Source organism: Hyperoodon ampullatus (genome assembly GCF_949752795.1).
Source record: "Hyperoodon ampullatus genome assembly, chromosome: 5".
Lineage (NCBI taxonomy): Eukaryota > Metazoa > Chordata > Mammalia > Artiodactyla > Ziphiidae > Hyperoodon > Hyperoodon ampullatus.
In genome coordinates this window covers 17,323,907-17,342,741 of record NC_136918.1, presented here as the reverse complement: position 1 = coordinate 17,342,741, position 18,835 = coordinate 17,323,907, and the positions used below count along the sequence as shown (strand labels likewise).

Genomic DNA, 18,835 nt, shown 5'->3' with positions numbered 1-18,835 from the left:
TCTCAAGAAACAGAGGAATGATCACACACAATAAAGGGATTTATATGACTCAAAAGGCTTCCAAGTCTATTACATATGCTCATTAAAGACACAAAGAAATAAATAGGAACATTAAAATAATGTGCCTTACTCAGCTAGGCACTGTAAATGAATAAGGCAAACATGTCTTCTCCCAAAATCTATCTAACCAACCACATAAAAAAATGGTTTCGATATTTTTTTAATAATATACTTAAGACAGTCCCTCTACAAAGCTAATTTCTCATGTAAACACAGTACTGACTTAACATATCAATATTTATATAATGGTTATACACAATTTGCAGTATCTGTACTACCCAGCAATAAAGTGTGGCAATTACACAAAACAGAAAAGTGGGGGAATAAAAATCCCAATTTTTCAAATCCCAAAAATAGAATTAATTGAAGTTAAGAATTACTTAGCAATGACAAAAAAAAAAAAAAAAAAAGAGGCGCAGTAACTCTTGCTATAAACACAAAGAATGTGTCCAATGACAAAAACACAGTCTTTACATTATTACCGCTCACCTGAAGAATGCGTTTAATGTGCTGTCTTTGAAGGTTGTCCCCCTCCGTACATTCTTTAATGCCATGAGGATAACAGATCAGCTGCAATAATTTCTGTGCTTGCATATTTGAGAGCACAGGGTCCAAAATAAGTTCTTTGTCTGTGCATAATCTTTCAGGTTCTTTTAAGCAATGTTCTCCTACCCATTCCTAAAAATAATGCGGCAGTTATATGGACAGGCAGAGACTTTCAATAGGTATACGTAATATGTACTAAACTCATGGTGCACAATAGAAAGTGGACAGGAATCTTCCAATTTAAAAAATATTAGATGGAAAAAGTGGGAGGGAAAAGGCTTACAAGCAAATTTTCTAGTATTTTGACTTCTTAAAAATACAAAGTAGAATCTTGGTTATAGAAAATTTTTAAAAAGGAATGCAAAAAAAGAAATATGAAAAAATAAAGCAGGGGCAGAAAGAGCGAAATAAAGAAAATACTGGTATGTGTTTTCAGTTGGAGAATAAGGCCTTGCTCTAAGTAATGTTTTGTAATCATTTTTTTTAACTTGCTATATAACAGTAGTGATTCTATATTATAATATGTATTCTTCATGTTTATGGAATGCACTATAATATATTCCACTGAATAGATAGGACATAGTATAACATTTAGAAAATTGTCTTCCTTTTTTGATATCATTATGAATAATGTTACCATTGTAAATAAATATTTGTGCACATCTATTCTCTGTGCAATTATTTTCTTAGGAAAATTTCATAGAAGTGAAATTGCTGGGTCAAGGAGGATAGCAAAAATTTAAGGCTATTGATGCATATGGCTAGTTGACCTCTGGGGAGTTTCCACCAAATTAAACTTCTTTTAAACAGCTTTTCTTCATCATTTTTTCAAAGGCAAATTCTTGTACTAAATGGGGTAAGAAATCATCAGAAGTACTAGAGCCAAATTTGAACTGAGATGTTTCTGATGAAACCTGTTTCTTAACCACTTTATCAGTGGCTCAATGCTGGCTGTCCATTAAAATCACCTGGGGAGTTTGTTAAACTTCCAAACCTAGGCCCCATATCAGAGCAATTAAATCAATCTCAGGTAATGCTACCCAGACATCAGCAATATTTTAAGCATCAAAAATTTTTTAAAACTCTCCAGGTGACTCCAATGTGTACCCACAGTTAGAAACCAATGCACAGCTCAGTACACTCTCAACATCTATATGACTAATAGCTAACTTTTACCACGGTTACAGTATACCTTAAGAAAAACATGACCCTGTCAACATTATATCTATAGCAAAGTGAAAAAGAGTATATATGGTAGGCCTTTTTATAGAAGGAAGGAGAATTTAATAAAAAATGGAAAGAAAAGCCAGAAATAATGAAATTGATCACCTAGGGCAGGGAGGAACCCAGGGTAGAAAAGATGAGGGAGGGAGATGTACATCTCTCTGAATACACACTATTGCTCCTTGACCTTTGGAAGTATGTTACTCTAAAGACAGAGCTAGGGTAGAAAAAGAAATCTAAACTGAACACAAACAAAACCAAGTGAAATCAACTCTATTTCAAGTGAATAATATATCCACACTGAAAGAGAAAGGTCAAATAACTTTTTAACATAATACTGTAAACGCTTAGGGAAAAAAGAGCTACAAACAAATCTTCAACTCCTTTTAGTAGGCTGGTTTTCATAGTGGTATAGGTGTAGTAATTCTGAAACTACTTCAGGTGTTTTGTAGAATTCAACCAATGAGTAAATGGTTGATGTTATTGGTAGCCAGGGTTCTTACTGTGGAAGAAGGCGGTATTAATATGGAATGAGGGAATGCAAACAAAAATTTGTGCAGTTTGATTGGAATTGGAGGTATCGGTATAAACTCATGATTATACACACACACATTTATGTACATGGATGTTTTCTTCCCCCTAGATCTGTCTGCTGAAAGGGCCTAGAAGCAATGAACACACATTGCGCATAGCAATGAGCACACATAGTGCTCGGATCTTGGTTTCTAAATACCATCCTCTACTAAATGGAACCAGGGTTCCATGAAGGAATGAGTAATTCCAGGTCTGGGGCAGGGCAGTATAAGATAGGCCAGAAAGTAAGAAAATACTTGTTTAAAAAGAAAAAAAAAAAGAGAGAGACGTGTCAAAATAACACAAGAGTCAGCATGAAAAGATCGATTCACACTGGACAAATGTGGGATAATTTGAACATGAAAATAACTGAGGACAGTATATTATAACCTATATTAAAAAAAATGAATGAGTGGAAGGAAGGGAGGGAGGGAGGAAAAGGGTAGGCTCTTCCTAGAGTAGAATGCAAACTGATAAATGTGGAGGGAGTGGAAGAGTCGGGAAAAGCCATTTTGCAACCATTGTAGTAAAGACTGGTGTGGACAAGAATCAAAATGGATGCTATATGTGAGGTGGGGGAGTTTGATGAGGAACAGAAAACTTGCACTGTCTCAGAGTGTCTCCCCAAAATTGTTTATTAATTGCAAGGGAAAAAATAATAACTATACAATAGAAAAATCAAAAAACCATACAATGGAGACAACTTGATCAAAATTAACATCTCCAGTGAGGTGCAAATGAAGCTCATCTGCCTTCAGATGTGATTACCTGAGAAGAATGTAACATACTTCTACAGTATCCTGGCCAGGAAAGCATAACCTGAAGCTACTCTACAGGAAACTTCAGACAAAGCCAATACTGGGACAATTGACAAAACTGGAATGTGGCCTATAGGTGAGAAAAAATTACCATACCAATGCTAAATTTCCTTACTTTTGATAACTGTATTTTGGTTATGTTGATAAATGCTGTAATATTAAAAAGTAAAGAAGAATAATGTATGCCATCTACTCTCAAATGGTTCAGTAAAAAGAAAAAAATTTAAAAGTATACGAGGCCACATTCACACACACAAATAGAGTTATGAAGCAAATGTGGTAAAATGTAAAAAATTACTGAATCCATATAAAAGGCATACTAGAGTTCTTTATAATTATTACAACTTTTCAGCAAATTTGAAATTATTTCAAAATAAAGTTAGCAGGAAAAAGAGGACCACATATGTACAAGTTTCCTACAATATTGGGCATTTCTCTCCAAAGAACAGTTACATACTCAAAGTTAAAGGCAAATTAAATCTGAAGAATACCTGTTGACAAATAGTCCTCAGTACATATCTAGCATATTCTCTTAAATTGGCAGTTTCTATGGAAATGCTTTTCCCACAGGATTTTGAATTTTGTGAGGCAGTCCAGATATCATCAGCATTTCCATCACGTCGTAAACCCCTCATGGTGAAGTCATCATTCTTTAAAGAGCTGACATTGTTACTGCCAATTTTGGCATCTCCTAAATAACAGAATCACAAAAGCAAAATCATAGACGTTCAAAATATTGCCAAATATTTGGGAAATAAATGAGGCAAGCATTCAGGGATTTAAAATATATGAATGGGATCATCATTGCATAGTCAGTTGTTCAGCAATAGAGAGAAGGGATTGAGAGAGTAAATGCTAGAACCCTGAGAAGTTTCATCAGACATGGGAAAAAAAACCAACCAACCAAACAAACAAAAACATGTTCAAGGCTCATTCTTTATTTCGTTTACAGAATTAAGTATGCTTTCACCAAACTTGGCAAGGCCATTATGAATCACACTTAATAATCACAGAACATTGATTTCACCGATATTTCAAGCATGAACGTATTCAAATTCATTTGACTTATAGACAAGGAAAAAATGGGTTACTCACCCTTCTAGATGTCCCTTTTCCATTTCTTCTCTTACAATGACTTATTTTCTATCCATAGGTCAAGAGAAAAGTTTTGCCTTAGCCCACCTTACTAGCAACTTCTTGACAAGAGAGATTTATTTCCCTGGGAATGGAAAAGGGCAATGCATACTAAGGAAGCCCTGGAAAACAGGGCATTCATTGAATAACCCATGTCTTTCACTTTCCTCTCTGTAAACATCCAAATTACAAAACCTCACCTGATCAACCTCTAATACACTCAATAAAACGAAGCTCAGGAAAGTGTTTTCCTCATTACAAAGTTCTGGGGCCGGGGAGGGGAACTGAGCAGAATGGTTGAATAGCTGGAAATAAGAAATCTTCTCTAGCCATGAAAGACAAGTAATTGTCATATTTTAAAAGTGAGAAATTAATATAATTTGGTAATAAAGATTGCCAAATGACAACAGAGCCTCCAAACTCTTGCCTGTTTACCGACAGGATCATAAGCATTGAACAGGAAAAATTCCTGGAACCAACAAATGAGTTTAGATGAGGCCCTCACTGCTTCACTGTAAGTGAAACCAAGGTCGGGTCAGTGCAAAAAGCCTTTTAAAACCCACAGGTCAACCAAGAAAAAGTTTTGACTGTGCTGAAAAAATTTCAGAAAATCAGAATTGCTTAGTGAATATTTGCTTATAAAATCATAAGGGGGGGAGGAATAAATAATACATTTCAACTCATCAATATCTTATTACGTATTATACATTTCTCATTCAAATACTCATACAAAAAAGCACCGAGTTCACTCCACTCACAGACGTTTATTTAATTCAACAGAGCTCTTCAGGAGCTGAAACAAAGACCAAATTCTACATGTACCAACATTTAGCATGCTTTTTCCAACCTTAGGTGTATAAACAACTATTTCCACACCTTGAGGTAAACTACTACAGAAATTAGAATCCAGATTCTATAAAACAACCCTATCTCCCTAACTCAAAATAGATCCTAGTGGATAGGACTTGAGAGAACATTGAGAACGACATGGTGAGGTAGATAAAACTGCAAAAACAAAACAAAGAAACAAACACCTCTGCCAGTCCTAGTCTAGGAGATCCTCATTCAGTTTAGATGTTAGGATGACAGAGAAGGTCTGGAAGGCTGTGCCAGAACCTTCTGTAATGGTAGAGACAATAGAACAAACACAGTGTTCAGGGACTGCCTGGTCCAAGGGTCTGATGACATTCAACTAGCCTGATCCTGACTTCTCAGACCTGAAGAACCCTCCATTGCTTAGGAAGCTGTAAAATCTACCAAGAACTGGGGCCAATTAAAAAGGTCAAGGAAAGGCAATCAAAGAAAAATAAACAGGTGATTATGCATTGAGATTAAAATATGGTTATCTGGATATTTAAAGAGGTTGGCAAATTGTACTTGGAATTAGACCAGTCCTACAAATCAAGGGGATAATGTCTAGATGGGACGTGTCTTGGTTTCTGCCATTAAAATATCTATCACTTATGCATTCACACTTCCAACATTCGTGTATGGAAAACCTACTATTTAGTTTCTCTCATGGGCATAAGAGATACCACAGCAAAAATGTGAGTCCCTGACTTCATGGTACGTACATATATTTATTAAATAGAATTGACCAGCCAGCTTTCCTTTCAAACGTAATCAGAGTAGAGAAATCTGACTGAAATGAGCATTTAATGTTGGCTGCACAATATTACAAGCTCAGAGGAGAGGGTGTGGCCCTCCGTGTGGCTCTACCTTTCCCTTTCTACTACAAAACCCATGGGCATTGCAAAAGGAATGTGTGTGTGTGTGTGTGTGTGTGTGTGTGTGTGTGTGTGTGTGTTAAGGCAAACTTTTAGTAGTTTGTTTTATGAAAACCCTGTTATGCTTCCTCATCATCACCAAATAACACTTCTCAAGCAGGAGTATAAAGGGTCAGGGTATATTCTAAAACATGTTTAAGACTCATCTAAAACAATTCCTATCCACTCAGTAAATTTAGTTCCAGTCAAAGGAAGCCCCCTTGGAACATTAGAGACAACTTTTATTTAGTCAAGAACATAAGAGAGTGCCCAAAGTTGAAATTAGGCAGTGTGAATTCAAGACTTCCTAATCTTTCAAATCCTAAATGATTTATAGGATAAAAATGTCTTAAGGAATTGCACTGTAAATGAACAGAAAAGACAATACTACTACTCCTGGAGAATAAATATCAATAAAGATATAAGGATGTCTTGGACATTACAAATTAAATGAAAACAAAAGTGTGATATCCAATATTGATTTATCAACAGTATCAATATCATTGCAATTATCACCTCATTCATGAAAAAAATTAAGGCAGATGGACATAAACTTGTCTAGGGTCACAATGGAAGCAGAATAACTAAGATTAAAACCCAGATTTTCTGGTGCTCTAGTCCTAGAATATAATATGAAACTTAAACCTTTAGATAGATTACCAAATCGACTGTGTCCATCACAAAGCGTGACTTCTGCCAACAAATGAAGTCAAAACAACCCTGTGGGTCTAAGGATCTATAGTACATCAGAATGAGACATCCTGCAGTTAAAATGCCACAAAAAAAGTATTATATTTAAATTCCCCCAAAATTGTAGATAAGGGACAGACTCCTCCAAGGCCAACTGAACATGAACTTGGAAAATGCCAACTAATTTTTCCAGGAGAACAAACAAACAAAAATATGTTTCTAATAATATTAATTAGAGTTAAACCTGAATACAAATTATTTTGTCTCAGTTTCTGGTGATTAACCAAGCTGAGTGCCAGGATAGTCTTACCAAGCATCATAATTGCTTTTAAGACAGCAAACACCGCTCCCACTTCAATGCTGTTGTGAGCAGCGGCTAAGAGGTGTCTATCACAGGATGATCTTATTCCGGGGAAAGGTTTGCCTATGAGGAAAACAACAAACCTTTAATAGTCTCATATCCATCATTAACCATCTTTTGTAACCATTTACAGTCAGCAGGGCCTTTCATTGTCAGACTGTGGGCGCTTAATTGCTATTAGCTAGCTTTAATTGATGCTTCATGGATTCACTAAGAAACACTGCCAGTATTCCTTACTTAACATTTTCTTTTTAAATATTAAGACAATGGTGTTGTTCTTTAGAGAGATGTATCAAAAAAATTAGGAGGACTTTTATCCACTTCTGTCACACACACACACACACGTGGAAATGATCTTTAGGAAAAGAATGCAGTAACACCCCTAGAATTCTTACCTTATTCCTTTCACCTTAGTAAAAGAATAAATGCATCACCATTGCCCTAAACTGCTATGGTGTGTTTCATAAGCAACACACACAGTATGTTGGAGGATCATGCTGCCCACCAGCTTGGCTTGGCTGAGGAGAAGAGTTATTTTTATTGTTTATTAACTCTTGATGTGAGTTTCTCAATACATCCTGAGATTACCTACATGAAAGGTGCTGACAGCCCTCTCAATGGCCATACTCCATGCCTTCATCGCCTCAAAGCAAGCCCACCAAAATCAGGAAGGAAATTACAGAATGGACAGCCTACTTGGTCAACTTAAGCATACGGCTCCAAATGAAAGTGTTATCAGAGCTATTTCAGCTGTCAGCTCACCGGTTGCTTGAGGTAATAGGCAGGCCTGGGGAGCTCGGAAGAGATGAAGTAGGAGTCGGCATGTCATTCTCGCCCCAGGCTCCGCGTCTGCATCTCCACAAGCTAGGAGAGAGGGATTTTAAAAGCAAGTTTTCTAACATATTCAAGAACACGTCTTCCACATTTCTATTATGCTGAATTTTCTGGAATAATTTAAATACATGCTCCTTACGGTAAAAAGTAAGACACGGTCTATGCTTTTCTGAGAAACCTGAATCCTTCCTTAAAAGCAAGTTCTGAAAGTGTCATTTCCAACCTCTTCCATTGGGATCCATGTGACTTTGTTTGGAATAACTATTATAAATTCTACCATCTCTACCTTGATGCCATATCACCGCCCAATGCATGTTCCCTTAAATTCTACTTTTTCACTGCCTTTTAATAGTTAGAAACCACTGCACCAAGACAACAATGAAATAACCGACGGCGTTCTTGGATGCAGCCTTACCTGCGGCTAGGAGAGAGGGAAGAGCGACGTGCTGCACGACGTCCTCCAGGGAGAAACACTGTCGTGCTATCAGAATAGCAATGAAAGTAGCTAATGAATCATGGAATGAAAGGTCACTCACCTTCAAGAAAAACATTGACACGTTTTAATACCTAACACCCTTTTAAGTAACATCTAAGATTAATATCTAAGAGAATGTAGGCAATACGAATAAGATCTCAAATCCCAAAATGAACCGGTAGAGTGAAATGATTTATAATTATTATCCTCTAGGCCTCCTTCTACTTTATAAGACGAAGAATGAGGTCTACCCACACCCCCAATGCTTTAAGAAGATACTAAGCTTTAGCTTGAGTATATGTAACTGAAAAACAAAACAATAAAACAGCAGAATCGAGAAATCCCTGAAAGATGCAGCATAAATAAGCCTTTTTAGCAGAATGCAGCACAATCTAGTGTTGCAGGGTAAGACCCTTAGGAAGCAACAGAAAACAAGGAGGTTCCCCTAATTGAAAAACAAGCCTTATTAATGTTTTAGAGCCCCTTTTGGGAATAACCAATAATGATTTTGTAATATAATTAAATCAGTTTTAAAAACAACTTTGAAAATTCCCACCCAACTCCTAAATTTAAAGAAGAAAGAGTGAAGGTGAGTGAGACAGAGAATGAAAGAGGAGAAAGAGGAGGAAAATTAATTCATTCAGAGTGGAAACCTCTACCCTTTACAGATCTCACAAGACTTTGACAGAAAATAATAAGAAAAACAGCTGTAATAGCAGCCTCCACATTAAGTTGTCCTATATGCCAGTGACTACGGTTAGAGATTTACAAAGATCACCTCATTTAAGGGCACACCACTGTGAGGTTCATACTATTATTAATTCCAACTTTACAAATGAGGGAACAAGCAGAGGTAAAGTGAAACAAAAAACAACTGAGAGATTAAGGAACTACGTTAAAGATAAAAATTTGGGTCTTTTTCTGTCTGGAAGAGCAGGTCACAGATATGAGTTTTACATCTTAGGTGCCCACAGAATGGAGTAGGATTGTCCACCTGGTCTTCAGATACCAGAACTAGGAAATAATCCTTCAACGGGGAGCCAGTTTTTAAAATGATAAAGTTCTTCTATACATGAGATATACTAATATGCAACACAAATTACTGCAAGAAGTGATGGAAGTGATAGGCGGAAATAAAGAATCCAGATGGATTTTTAAGAAATTCACACACCATGGATGCAATATGCTATCCGAGGATATCTGTGATCCATAAAGGATATCTCTTCATAAGCTTCCAGACACTATTCACTAAGAAAGACTGGACACCCCTCTGAATCTGAGCCTGGATGTCCTGATTCCACACAAAAGAACCTATACTCTTAGATTTTTTTTTTTTTCATTCTAAGAAAACAAACTGGTTGTCTTCAGAATGCAAACTGCTTTAGTTAAATTACGTCCTATGCCATGAGGAACCCAAGGCACTTGGTAAAAACTATGAACAAACCACTCTGAGGAGACCATACAGAAGAAATCTCAGCTAACAACAAGGAAACTCTTGGCATCTCCACTCTAGATTAGGCTATCTATTTTATGTTGATTTTTTTCCCTTTATTTATTCTTGGCAACCACACTCTGGTTTATTGCTTTCAGGGAGAGAAAGAAAAAATAATTTACAATATTTCAGTTAATAGTTGAGTCAACTAAAAAAAATTACTAGCTAAATATTTAATTGCACAGTTGAGTTTTTAAATGAAAAAGAAAACTTACATCTACAGTGCAAAGTACATCATTAAACCCCCAGACGTGGTTTGAAGAACAACAAAGAGCCTTCAGGACTCCCAGCCATTCTGAACTGAGAACAGTGCAGCAGGCCGTCAGCTCGGAGGAGAAATTGGCTATGTCATTAATCCTAGAAAGAAGAAAAAGAATATAGAAGAAAGTAACAAAAGAGAAATACATATGATAAACTTAATGAACACATAATTTCAATATAATCAAACATGGCGGTCATTTCTTAGATTCAAGGATATAATAAAAATCCACTTGTCCAATAACCTAGTAGAACCTGGAGCAGAAGGGAAAGGAAATGTCTTCAAATGGTTGCTATTGGTTTGGCCAAAAAGTTCATTCAGTTAATGAATACATTGTTCAATAAAGTTCTGGGAGAAAATGAAAAATGTATCTTTTATCTTTACTTAAAACCGGATGAACTTTTTGAGCAAGCCAATATTTAATGCTGTTGAGCAACAAACAATAACCAGTATAGATGTCAATTAACATATTTTTAGTTCTGTGAACAAATCTGACCTGTAAATTCACATTTTTAAGGGCATCAAAAAAATTAAAAGGTCAGTCTAAATCCAGTGTTTTCAAAATCTGTGTCTTTTTCATTTGTATTTTTGTTATATATGTTTTTGAAAACATACCAGATAACTTACAGATTATATCTAGAGCATCTCACACCAGATCAATAAGCCAGGTTAAGAAAATCATGGAATAGAGCAGAAGTAAATGCAGGAATAAAATAAGATTTAAAAACAAACAAACAAAAGCCAAATGTCTGCTTAGGCAATTATTAAAGCCCTTAATTTCAAAGGAGCAGCCATGCAACAACTGTGTGGTTAATCGTGAATCCCAGCTCACCTTCCAGCATCCTGATGGCCCATACATACATTCATGAGTGTGTTGCAGACGAAGCTGTAGCGATTGGCCGCATTGTCACTAAGGATCTTGCCCAGCATTGAGTAGTTGATGCTACGGGCTGAGGGATTCTCAATAAAATCCATCATGAAGTCTGGATCCCATCGCAAGTTAGAATTTGCAGGAATCACATTATTATATATGGTTTGCTTTACTTTTGAACAGGCACTACTGAGGTTACAAGAAGAAGAGTTAAAAGACAAAACAAAACTAAAATAACTAGAAAGGTATTTCATTTAAGGACAGATTAAATGGCAGCTGTAATGTATTCCTAGAGAAGGTTTGCATTATGGGTTCTTGATTCCAACTTCCTAATAATCAGCACCGGACACAGTGCTTGGAATGTGCTAGTTCAATAGTTACTGAATGGATGGAAGAACAAAACAAGAATAAGACATCTGGGTACTAATCTTAATAAGTTTCTAAGTCTTTTCTACATCTTACATGCTTTAAAAAAATAAAAGAATCTACTATGGCTTCCAACAACTGTCTCTGAACAGTGGTTGGAAAGTGCTATTACTTAAGAATAATAAAAATGGATTGGATTACACATCAGGAACAACTTGGTATTTTAGTCCTAATCATTCATCCTGTAAAGCGATTCCTCTCAGTACAAAGTATCTGGGGGGTTCAAGTGCCACGGCTATTCTGGGCACCATGGTACAGCTGAGAAAGAGAGGCTCACTCCCTGCCTTCAAGGAGCTTAAATTCTAGTAGGGGGATATGGGGAATACATACATTCTATGAGAGTACAGAAACTATTACATTGTTCCTAAAAATTTATCTCACTGTACTTCTCAGCAGTATCGAGAGTTTTTTAAGAGCATGGTCTACCACATTCAGAGTTACATCTGAAGAAAATGCAGAATATTATAAATTTATAAAGGGAATTAGAAAACATCCCCTCTAATCCTGCTCTGCAGATGAGGCTGAAGCATGACCTGATTTCAAAGCTCAGATTCCATGTACACTTCGCTATTCTAGCCCAATTGCTGTGGATAACAAATCCATAAGCCACAATTCACCTTCTCTATTCAAGAGCTCTTTTAAGCAGCAGAGACTCTTTTCCTTTTAGATTAAGTTTTGGCAGCAAATCTATTTGTGATCAAGGCGACACATGTCTTAGTCTTATGCACCTACATAAACAGTAGCCAGGAATGATTTCCTCAAAAATGAAAAGACATACAGACTCTTCACCCTAAGCTGTTAACATTGACAACTGCTTTAAGAAAACTGAGATTGTTCAGTTCAGTGTTTACCAAAAAGTGACTTTAGACTTCCTCCTTCAGAATCACCTCTGGGGCACCTGTTAAAAATAAAAGACTCCTGGGCCTCACTGCAGGTGTACTGAATCTGTATGCTTAAAAAGCAGTCCCAGGGCTTCCCTGGTGGTGCAGTGCTTGAGAGTCCGCCTGCCGATGCAGAGGACATGGGTTCGTGCCCCGGTCCAGGAGGATCCCACATGCCGCGGAGCGGCTGGGCCCGTGAGCCATGGCCGCTGAGCCTGTGCGTCCGGAGCCTGTGCTCCGCAACGGGAGAGGCCACAACAGTGAGAGGTCCGCGTACCACCAAAAAAAAAAAAAAAAAAAGTAGTCCCAGGTAAAACTAAGTACCAAATATGCGTGGGAAGCACTGGGCCAAGAGAGAGGACTAAAGCCACCCACTAAGTGGCAGCAAGTACAATCTTCTATACTCTTTTTCTTCACCTACAACTTATATAAAAACTTGTCAGGGGTGGCTGAAGGATACAAGTTTGCAATCTGAAGTCATGACCTATTCAAAATGACAGAATTATACAGTCCCCAGTGTTTTTAAGAATCTCCCTTTTCCCTGTCTTAACCCTGCCAGGCTGCATATATTCTCACTTAGCAATAGTTCTTAATTTGTTTCATTTTCCCACTAAAAATGAAACAAAAACAAATTTTGCTCTCTGCCGGTTCCCTCCCTAATACCACGTCCCTGGTTTCCTCCACCACCCAATACTCTGAGTCTTTAAGGAAACAGAGTTCTGCAAATAGCAAAGCAGCATCTCTTTTTATTCAACTTTCCATTTAATTCTAACAATCTACCCCTGTCTGTCTTTAGAAACCAAAAGAATTCTGCTTTTCTTTCCTAATTTTTATAAGAGTCAGCCTTACTTTTCGATTAGTATAGAGACTTCTCTCAAGTTGATGCCCTCCTACCTCCTCTGGCAGTTTTTCTGAACTCTGTGGTTCATGGTGAAGTCTCGTGTCCCTTCATTTCTAGGCTTCATATTTCACTTATTACACTCTTTCCAGATGAGCTCTAGGTTTTAGTGAAATGTTAGCTGCCATCTAGGTCACTCTCAAATTCTTAGCACTCTCTGTTGCAGGCGTACATGGAGTTTAAAAAACCCCAAACCAAAACCAAACAAACAAAAACTCAAGACATTTTCCTTCTGAAACTTGCATGTATAAGAAAAAACTGATAGAGTAATGAAAGCAACACCACCTTGAGGCCAAAATGACTTATGTTCAAATCCAGGCTTTATCATTTATTAACTTATAATGAGGAACAGTCATTTGTCGATAGGAAAAATCATTTCTACTTCCTGGGGTTGCTGGGAGGATTAAAGATCTTGATGGAAATAACCCGCCATAGTGCCTGGCACAAAGCAGCAGCTCAATCAGAAGCAGACGTGACTAGTGCCCTACTTCCTCCAAATATGATTCTTACACAACTTTATAGATGACGTTTCTGATCTAATCATTAAAACTGGTCTATTAGTATACAAACAGAAGTCTCTGCATATCTAGCTTTTGTTTGACCATTTTTCGTAATCCCAAGCTACAAATAACGCCTGACTTGAAGGTTCCTGAGAGAAACGCAGTTCTCTTCCATGGCGTAATCCAGGAAATTTTAGACGGGTAACCCCTTGTGAAACGCCATGGTGCTGATGTTAAGTAGCCCCTCAGTTCATGGTTGCTTTCCTAAATCTCCACACAGCCAGTGTGCATTACTTGAATTAACTCATTTAACATGCTTCACCACGCTGCAGGAGCATTAGAGGTCAAATATACGTGGCTTCCTTGGGAAATTTACACGGCAGTCGCAAGAACCGAATCTTGTATGAGAAAGCTCTCTGAAAACTGTAAACTGAAACTGAAAGCGCTCTGTAAAGTAATAGAAGAATACGGGGGCGGGGGGGGAGGCTTCCCTGGTGGCGCAGTGGTCGGGGGTCTGCCTGCCCATGCGGGGGGCACAGGTTCGTGCCCCGGTCCAGGAGGATCCCGCGTGCCGCGGAGCGGCTGGGCCCGTGAGCCATGGCCGCTGAGCCTGCGTGTCCGGAGCCTGTGCTCCGCAACGGGAGAGGCCACAGCAGTGAGAGGCCCGCGTACCGCAAAAAAAATAAAAAAAAAGAATACGGGGTATTATTATTACAACATTTCTGTGGAAAGATGGTTCCTAAGACCCACTCAGACATTCCATAAGGGATTATTTTGAAACCTAATTCATTTCATAAAGAACATACTTTCACATTTTTCCCTATCAATACCATTAAAAATATCATGGTTTTTGATTTGGTATATATCATTCTTTAAGCAGATTTTTTTTTTTTTTTTTTTGCAGCGCCTACTATGAGCCAGACACTCTTCAAGGTACTGGGATAGAGCAATGAAGAAACTAGAGAAAGTTTCTGCTCTCATGAAGCTTACATTCTAGAAAGGAGCCAGGCCATAAATAAATACACAATGTATGAAATGGGGAGGGGCAAAGTGCTAAAGTTCAGAGAATGATGGAGACCGGGGGGAGGGGCTATTTCCAGTGCGGTGGTCAGGGAGATAGAGCCCTGAACGAACCGTGTGAGGGAGCATCACAAGAGAGGTGACAGCAAGTGCAAAAGCCCCAAGGTGGGAGTGTGCTTAGAGTGTTGGGAGACCAAGACAGAGGTCCATGTGATGAGAATGGACAGAGAGAAAGTGGTGGAAGACAGGACTGGATCCAGTAGATCTTAAAGGCTAGGTAAGGACTTTGAATTCTATTCTGAGTAGATACGAGAAGCCACTGGAAAACTTCAAGTTATTCTTGTTTCAAAAGGATAACTTTTGAAGACATGTTGAGAATACACTTAAGAGAGTCAAGGGTGCAAGCAGAGAAACGAGTTAGAAGGACACTACGATGGTCCAACCAAGAGATGGTGGTAGTTGCCAAGCAATGAAGAGTGGTCAGATTCTAGATGTACCTGGAAGGCAGAGTTCATAGGATTTATGAACAAGCTGGATGCAAGATACAAGAGAGCAAAGAAAACTGTGACTGTTCTTTCCTTGCCTGCTTCCAGATTCCAAATTTATTCTGCCAGCTATTACTGCCCCCTTCCCTCCCCCAACTTACAGTTAATCACCTAAATTTCCTCAAACACCATTATGGAAGTACAGAGTCTCCAGCATCTGTCTACCTGTCGCGGGTACAAGTGCTAAGGTGCAGAGAATGACAGGGAGTCAGAGATGCTCTGTGAAGTAGGAAGTTCAAGGAGTCAGAGAAGCAAACGCAGGGAGAAAGTAGGTATGCAAACAGTGGGGAGACAATGTTCCAAGGGAGGTAACAGCAACTGCAAAATACAGAACATTTTCTCTTATATCAAAACTGCAATCAGAGCTAAACATGCATAGTGATTTGGAATAGGAGGTTAGAGCTACAATGAAAGATAATTCAATAGGAATTCTGGCAGATATAATTAGGATTAACTTTCATTATTTAAAAGGATGACAATTTGGTACACAAACAAATATAGGCGCAATCCTATTCCTATTCTTTTGACTTTCTTCTACCCACCTGAAGAGGTCTCCAAATTTACTTCTGAGGTGGCTACATGACACATAGAGATCGTAGAGGTAGGCTAAGATGCATCTTTCTGGGGAAGAACATTCTGAGGGGTTCACCACATGCTTTACCACACCACACAATCTGAGGAGAAAAATATATGAAGAAATGAGACACTTTGCTAATATATGTGTTATTGCTTGGAACTTTTAGAGTGAGAATGTGTCCACGTATTACTCAAGTAAGAAAAAAGATACCAGATTGTTAACATTAATCATTACACCAAGTAAATAACTGCATAAAGTATCAGTTTTCTGTCATGATATTGAAACACTAAATATTTTTTTAAAACTTCAGAAATGCCATTAACATTAAGAAATGAAAGAAATGCCTCTGTACAGGAGATACGTAGGGAGGAATCCACCAATAAAGTTGCTGTGACTAGGACACAAAAGTTGTAGGAGAGAATCTCTCATCAGTAAGAAGACTGACAAATTCTGGAAATTTGCAAAAGGCCCCATGTCCACTATGTAAAAGGGCAATTTCTTCATATCAGTAAGTCTGGGAAATCTATTTTCAAGACCATGAGCTGGTTCTGGCATGAACTTGAAGAATTCATGGTTTGAGGTCACATTCTCCTTGTTTTTCCAAACTAGAAACAAATTTATTTTAGTTTATCTTAATAAGAATTTAAAACCCCTTCTTCTTAGTGACATTGTCCATAAGACGTGTGGTTCAGAAGTACCACTACTACTCCAACTCCCCAGATCAGAAAGATGGCCTTTTGGGCCACAATTCATACAGAACAAAAGTTCATACCACACAGAAGTAAACACTAGTGGTCCATCCACCTATCTGTGAGTCTGATTCCACTGTCATCTTGCATTCTGTTACAGGGTTCGGTACTCCTACAACAGTGTCACAGATGACTCAGATTATTGAAGCTGAAAAGGGCTTTAGAAATCATCTGATTCACCCTCTTCATTTCACAAAGAGGGCTCTGAGCCTCAGAAAGGTGATGTATCTTGCCCACAAGGCAAAGAGCTACTTCACAGCAATCCAAAAGGAGAACTTAGGTCTCCAGAACCCCAGTCTGGAGCCCTCTCCACTGTTTAGGGGACGGGAGGGAGCCTAGCATGTCAAGGCTGAGAAGGACACTGGAGTCACAAACATCAGAGGTGGGACCTAGGAAACTATGCAAAGAAATAGCCATGTGGCATCCCAAGCCCTGTGAACTGACATCAGCAGATGCAGGCAACTGATAAAGGCTGTCAATTATAGCAAAACTGTCCCACAGTTAAGAAGAAAAGTAGGTGATTCAATCAGTTGTTACCTATATAAACCAAAAAATTCCAGGTATACCCTGAAAAGCAAAGAATTATTTTGTGATTAAAGTAAACAAACATTTATTGAAAGTTTGCTAGGCATTTACTGTATCGTAGTAAATACTGAGTGTTTGTTTCACTTGCTCGAGGTAAGAAAAACATCTTACATCGAGATCCAATATGTTTATTCATGTAAGTGCAAAAAAAAAGAAAAAGAAAAAAACCCCAAATAATAGTGTTGGGGAAAATACTTATCCTTACTATACATGATAAAGAACAAATATAATAAACTGAATATCAAATATGATTTTATGAACATTTAATAGAACACAAATTTAAAATGTCAAAATAAATGATAATGAAATAAATTCCAAAATAACAAACAAAAACAAAAAAATACTTGTGAAAACCTATTATATTCATTTCATGACCAACTAGAGATGGTTCCATACACAGTTTAAAAAAGTATGGTATAAATCAAACAGCATGAATGAGCTCCTAGTTAGAAAGACTTTTAACAATCTGGGAGATTTATTAGCTATCTGATGTTGGGTACATCACTTCACCTACCACTCCATTTAACAGGCCTGAGTTTCCGTTTCTTGACTTATAAAATAGTACTAATCATTCAACCCTACAGGGTAGTGGAGGGCTATAAAATAGTTCTATATTTCCTGGATTCTAAGATGGTCATTTCCTTACATTTAAAAATATCAGGGATGTTTCAGATGTCACTTAATAATAATCTAAGTGTATATTATCTGTGGCTATGCTCTCATATGAAGAGAAAGCTTATGGTCCACAAAAGCTAAGATATTTACTGTCTGGCTCTATACAGAAAAAAGTTTGCTAACTTCTGATCTCAGAGAAAAAAATTGAAGAAAGAACCAAGAATAGGAGAGACAAGGTAGAAGGAAAGATTAGGAAAATATTAAACGAGGTGCCTCCAAGTGATAAGATAATATTTGTTAGGTGAGGAAGGGTGTAAACAGAGAAGAGGCACAGAAATAATAAACTTAAATCAAGCTCAATGTTAGCAAAAGTTTAAGGGCATAAATGCTACTTAAGGCTAAAAGCTGAAGTCAAGAATGTATTTCTCTATGACCCAGCAATCCCACTACTGGGCATATACCCTGAGAAAACCATAATTCAAAAAGAGTCATGTACCACAATGTTCACTGCAGCTCTATTTACAATAGCCAGGACATGGAAGCAACCTAAGTGTCCAACAACAGATGAATGGATAAAGAAGATGTGGCACATATATACAATGGAATATTACTCAACCATAAAAAGAAACTAAATTGAGTTATTTGTAGTGAGGTGGATGGACCTAGAGTCTGTCATACAGAGTGAAGTAAGTCAGAAAGAGAAAAACAAATACCATATGCTAACACATATATATGGAATCTAAAAAAAAAAAAAAATGGTACTGATGAACCTAGGGGCAGGGCAGGAATAAAGATGTAGACATAGAGAATGGACTTGAGGACACGGGGAGGGGGAAGGGTAAGCTGGGACGAAGTGAGAGAGTGGCATGGACATATATACACTACCAAATGTCAAATAGATAGCTAGTGGCAAGCAGCTGCATCACACTGGGAGAT

At 37.7% G+C, this 18,835-nt stretch overlaps 1 protein-coding gene across 2 annotated transcripts in view; it reads right to left on the bottom strand.

The window, feature by feature from the left end:
- The window catches only part of MED12L (mediator complex subunit 12L), a gene marked incomplete at its 5' end in the record, with an annotated part of 320,500 nt that overhangs the window by 47,594 nt on the left and 254,071 nt on the right, over positions 1-18,835 (bottom strand). For both annotated transcript variants that reach the window (XM_079705501.1, XM_079705502.1), the window contains 8 exons: positions 550-738; positions 3,713-3,912; positions 7,122-7,235; positions 7,935-8,036; positions 8,422-8,542; positions 10,189-10,330; positions 11,065-11,292; positions 15,916-16,047. In XM_079705501.1, the coding sequence (XP_079561627.1) occupies positions 550-738; positions 3,713-3,912; positions 7,122-7,235; positions 7,935-8,036; positions 8,422-8,542; positions 10,189-10,330; positions 11,065-11,292; positions 15,916-16,047 (1,228 nt within the window). The remainder of the gene's footprint in view (positions 1-549; positions 739-3,712; positions 3,913-7,121; positions 7,236-7,934; positions 8,037-8,421; positions 8,543-10,188; positions 10,331-11,064; positions 11,293-15,915; positions 16,048-18,835) is intronic.